General features: G+C 36.9%; 1 protein-coding gene across 1 annotated transcript in view; it reads right to left on the bottom strand.

The window, feature by feature from the left end:
* faf1 (Fas (TNFRSF6) associated factor 1) overlaps window positions 1–6,000 on the bottom strand; it is a 78,492-nt gene that overhangs the window by 55,324 nt on the left and 17,168 nt on the right. The window contains exons 4-6 of the mRNA XM_079826351.1: window positions 3,301–3,578; window positions 2,213–2,304; window positions 1,819–1,910 (exon numbers count right to left, since the gene is read on the bottom strand). Of these exons, the coding sequence (XP_079682477.1) occupies window positions 1,819–1,910; window positions 2,213–2,304; window positions 3,301–3,578 (462 nt within the window). The remainder of the gene's footprint in view (window positions 1–1,818; window positions 1,911–2,212; window positions 2,305–3,300; window positions 3,579–6,000) is intronic.

Here is a 6,000-nt window from a genome sequence, read left to right as displayed (position 1 = left end):
GCAACAATGGGGTCACACCTAACTAACACCGGCCCTTTCTTTTTCTCCCCTATTTTGACTCCTCTAAAATAGTTTCTGGGAAATAATTAGAGCCCGCCACCGATGATGAGCTCTAGTAGGTGCTGGATATTAGATATTGTGCCATTTAGAGAGAGGTGACAAGGTCTCTGCTGCATGTCACCTGCCCGAGAGGGAAAAACGAGATGGGCGAGAGCTGCCGACAGGATCACGTTAATAAATATATGTGATCTCAACGGATCAATTGAACCCTGACCACCAGTATGCGGTACGTCACAGTAATGTTTTTTTTTGTTGCAATCTTTGAAATGAAAGTTAAGAAGAAGAAAGAAAAACACACACACACAAAATGCCTCCGGACCAAATCTGACAAGGTGCTAAAAGGAAAAAGAAAAAAAAAACGTGGAAAAAAATAAAGCGCTGATGTGTTTTGGAGGGTACTGTTAACACAATGTTAGTTTACAGCCCATTAAGTACTTTTCTCAGAATGTTTTCGCACTCTAGAGTACAGTGTCCACACACAAGCTGACAGAGATGCCAGTTTATACCCAGTCGCTCGACGGCATCACCACCACCTCCCGCCGGGGCTTACAGCAGTGCTAATCAACACATAATTACACACACAAACACATGCACATCAATATAACACACACACAGCCCTTTCTAATTGAAGCTCCTTTCATTTATTACTTTGAATCGCACTGCTCTGCTCATAATGATTTGCTTATTTAAAAACTGCTTATTGCTTATAAAAAATTTTTACGTAAATACCATAAAACAGTTCCAATAAAATAGCTATTTTCTATTTTAATATATCATTTATTCTTGTGGTGTCAAATCTGAATTTGAAATTCTGAAATTTTCAGCAGCCATTTTTCCAGTCTTCAGTGCCATTTGATCCTTCGAAAATCATTTTAATATGCGGATTGTTAATATTTTTTGTGGAAACAGACACATTTTCAGGATTCTGTGATGGATAGAAAGTAAAAAATAAATTAAAAAAAAAACTTTTAATGTGTAAAAAAATGTGTAAAAAAAAATACCTTACTATTAGCTTACCTGTTATTTTTGATCAATTTAATGCATCCTAAATAAAATAAAAGTATTAATTTATTTTAAAAATCTTACTGACCCCAAACTTTTAAACAGCATGGCAAATATAAATAAGTAAATACACACATAAATAAATAAATAAATAAATAAAAAAACAAACACAAGCTCATCAATTGATTACAATGCTTTGCAATCAAACTGCTGATCTACTGTCGCTGTCTAAAATGTGGTTATCTAATGCCACCTAGTGGTGAGTGAGAGACTTCTCTTAAACATAAAGGATCTAGGTTTTCTGGTTAAAACAGTCCATTCAGCCCCTGCTGGTAGATGCCTTAACTACAAAATTAATTTCTCTATTGACAGCCATTCAAAAGTTGCTGTGTATTATGGCATATTATATTATTCATATAGGAATGCTAACAGACACTCCCCAGGTATTACAGACATCTTTGACTAAATCTTGTGAATGTAAAGCCATCAACCTCATCTAAACAGGATTTTGAAGTCTTGAGAACACAAATGTCTGATGCCTCTACTTTTGAGAGTTTCACAGAAATAAATGGGCAGCTTTTAGTGGGTGGGAGACGTTGGTACAAAGAGATGGGCCGCTCGTATAAAAATCACATAAGATGTATGTCCATCCTTTCAGTTTGAAGAGCTAATAGTCTGCATGTGCATTACCTGGAACAGTTTTTAGAGCACAATCTGAGCTAAAGAGGCAACTTTTATGACACTGTATAGACATACCTGCTCTGGCTGGTGCTGGCTGAAGGGGCAATATCAGGGGTGAGAACATACAAGCTGTTGTTCTTGGGCAGGTGTAAACTCCGCAGAACCGTCTGAAAGGAAAAAATAAGAAAACCATCAAAGAGGTTATAAGTTGCCATTTTGCTAAACTGTACATGAAGTACACATGAACAGACAAGAAAGTTACAATTACTACTACTACTACTACTAAAAAAAATAATAATAATAATGGACATTTTTAAAATACAACCCATCCTCTCAACACATAACTCACAATTTTCAACTACCATATAAATAATGTTCTCGATGTAAAAATGTTACATTTAGATGCATTAATGCATCATTGACGCAAAATATAGGCCAAATAATATTAACACAATAGAGTCACACTTACACTGTCAGATACATCTCCACTCTTCCAGCCTTTTAACTGCATTTTAGAGACAGGGACCTGCAGCTCAGTCTCTAAAATAGTTTTAATATCACCTGCAGAGAGAAAGAAATGAGAATCTGTTATAAAAGGTTAATCGCAGTTCAGTAGGTTACCACTAGAGGACAGTATGCGTCCAGTCTAGTTTTGTCTTGGTTGAAGTTTATTTAGCAAAGTCCTGCTTACCTTTAGCCAGTTCAAGTGCCAAGCTGACAAATGACTTTTGTTTGAAAATTAAATATTTTAAAAACATATTTTACATTCATCAAACCTGCTTCTTGTAATGTTGCTTAAATCCTCTGAATTGTGTTCCTCATTGAGAGTTCCTCACTACTATTGAGAGCAATCATGACACTTTGTAATTCTTTTTATGAATTCATATTAGTATATATTAGATATACAACATACACACACAAATACACACATATATACTGTATATACAAACACATTTTTTGTGCACTTATTAAAAATTTACCAAAGTGAATTTACAATCATTTTTTTCCTTTTTCATTGTATTTGTGTGGCTTGCTGGGTGCCTCACACCCCTGTGACTCACAGAGCTCTTCCTGTTGACTTCACTCTTGACATAAGATTCAACTTTCATTCACAGAAATACAGTCACACAAACAGTGTGTGGTTCAGTTCAGTGCCTTGTGTCATACCAAGAATCAAAGCTCAGTATCTACAGTATCAGTATCTACCAAGAAAATGCTCCAATCATTTCGGAGAATTTTTTTAAATAGTAAATTATCGCAGATGATGTGATAATTACTGCCTATTTGACAAAAGTCTAAACTGATTTGGGAAACGAGTCAGCATTGTGGGTAACAATATGCATTAACTATTCTACTAGACACTCGATCGCTCAGTGTAACGGGTATTTCTAAGAAAGGACTGTGTGGTTTACTGTAATCACGTGCTGCCTTTGCAAGAGCAGCATGATCATGCAGACTCTTTTATTGAAGTGGGCAGTAAGCTGTCTATTATCAAGAGATGATTAACTGTTCATGTATATAGTGTTAATCTATCAAAAAAAGTGTGTGTGTGCTCACCGACTGTGCTGGCTTCCTCCAGGACCACCTCTATGGATCGCTGCCTGTACTCCACATGGAAGTTGAGCATCCGCGACTGCCGTTCCACAATTTGCCGTGAGGGCTGGACAGGGCAGAAGGCCGGGGTGGATGAAGATGGGGGTGATGAAGATGATGATGCTGTTGCGGAGGCGGATGCTGATGCTGAAGAAGGCGGGGCTGAGGGCATAGGTGCTGTGGCTTCTGGTTGGTTGTGAGGTCCATAGGGGGCAGTCTGAGTTGCTTCACTGGAGAAATTACTACACAGGACAGTAGAAAATGAGGCAAAGTTACAATTAGCTCAAATGGTGTTAAATTTGCTATATGAACAGCAACTCTCCATATTTAATGCATTTAATTAAAGAAAAGTGACAGTAAAGACATTTATAATGTTAAAAAAGATTTATATTTCAAATAAATGCTGTTTTTTTTTAACTTTCTTTTCATCAAAGAATCCATCAAAAATTTCAGTTTCCACAAAAATATTAAGCAGCAAAACACTGATAATAATGTTTCTTGAGCAGCAATTATTGTCCTTATTTCTGAAGGATCATGTGACTGAAGACTGAGTTATGGCAGCAGAAAATTCAGCTTTGACATCACATGAATAAATTACATTTTAAAATACATTAAAATAGAAACAGCTATTTCAAGTTGTAATAATTTTACAATATTACAGTTTTTACTTTGTCTGGCTATCACCAGACCAAGCTCAATTTAAGATTGAACATTGGTCTGGGGAGTCTGCTCTGTATTTTTACTGCACAAGAGGCGTGATCAAAGGGCATAGTTCAAATGACTGTACGCAATTGGATAGTCCTTCAACCAATCAGACCACAAGAGGCGTGATCAACGGGCAATGACCCATCATTTCTCAATCCATCATCGTGTTAAAGGATAAGCCAGTCTGTGATTGGTTCCCGCAAAAATGTAACCGAAGCAGTAGAAATAGAAATAGAAATAGTAGAATGTCCAGGTTTCCAGACTGAGCTGCAGGGCGAAATCAAATCGCCGGCAGATCAGGCTGGGTTTACCCAGTCTAGTTTTTACTGTATTTTTATTCAAATATGTTGAAAGTAGTAGTAAAAACTAAAAGTTAATATTAGTTCAAATGAAAATATAATAAAATACTGTATGTTTCATAGAATAAAATAACACATAAAATAAAATAAACAAAAAAGTGTGTTATTAGTGGGGGCTAGGGCTGCACGATTATGACAAAAATCACATATCTCGATTATTCCCTTGAAACTGTAATTGCGATTATTAATTACGATTATCACAATTTACATTGAATGATGTTTTGAATAGCTTTATGCCATTTTTTGAAGTGACTGCATGCCATATTGTCATATCAAAATGAAAACAATCTTCCTGAAAAACATGTATTGCTTTTCTATAGCATTAAGCATTAATGACAAATATACATTGGTTGGTTTCTTCTTTAAATAAATAAAAAAACTAAAAATATGCATGGTATTATAATGTTATACTAAAATTAAAACAATGGGGGGGGACATATCTTAAGCAAACAGAATAATATAAGTGATTTTTTTTTTCTTGGAACGATTACGTAATTGTGGCATCCATTAATTGCGCAGCCCTAGTGAGGGCATTGACAGTGTCTGGATGGAGGTAAAGGCTGAAGGCCCCAAAATCCTAGAACGTTGCCCATATAATACATTACATAATATAACAAACATTGTGCGAAATAACCTACTACTGCCTCTCTGTATTTGCTTTATACTCCAATGTGAATACTGGGCATTCTGTCAACTTTATGCTCACTTAATCTGACTAATTTGCTGATTATTTTAGAAAAGGGAACTTAGAAGGGAGAGAAACAGATAAATTGAGGGAGGGAAAGTGAAAAGAGAGAGAGAGGGGGAAAAAGCTTTCACCTCCTTACACCACTCTGCATGATCCACAATGCCGGCAGTGCTGAAATCCAAACAGTATCAGACTCAATGTAAACAGGCTTTACTCGTATAATAATATGGGCAGGGCCCAACAGACGCTCGATTGTCCAACCCAGAGAAAATCACCCTTTTTTTGCATGGCTGAGGACACAAACGGCTTTTTCTGGCACTTGCTCGCTCTCGTACTCCCTCTCTCTCTCTCTCTCAGCGGCTGATGGCTGAATTCCCCCGTGCCCCCGTGTTCCCCTGTGGCAGTAAATAATGTCTTTTCTCTGAGCGCTGGCGGGACAAAGGCTCCTCTCTTCTCCTCCAGGGTCAGCACATATCGCTGTAAGAGCAGGAGCGGGGGGCCAGGCACAGCACACAATGCCTGACTTTATACCACCTTATTACAATACCAAAAGGTTAAAGACGTTAGGCTCTGGGGGCATTCAGAAACTCGTTAGACACAAAAAGGAAAACCCAAACATTGGATAAATTAAAGAAATGTCTCTAGATAAAAAAAGCTCCTCAGTGACATCTATAGGTCAAAATAGCCACATAATTCAACATATATAATAAAAAAGCTAGACATGATGGAAAAGGAGCACAGACAGAATAACACTGCATAGCATGATATATCAAACTTGTGCAGTATATTACAAGTCTTCTTAAGTCATACGGCAGCTTTTATGAAGACTAGATCTAATTTTAAGTTGATATGCACTGAAAAGCTGTCCTAACACTCATGAGTTCATGACAGATTTTTTTATTTTTCTAAGTC

This window comes from Gobio gobio (genome assembly GCF_949357685.1).
Source record: "Gobio gobio genome assembly, chromosome: 10".
Taxonomy (NCBI): Eukaryota; Metazoa; Chordata; class Actinopteri; order Cypriniformes; family Gobionidae; genus Gobio; species Gobio gobio.
The sequence above is the reverse complement of the archived record's forward strand: the minus strand, read 5'-3'. Positions and strand labels throughout refer to the sequence as shown.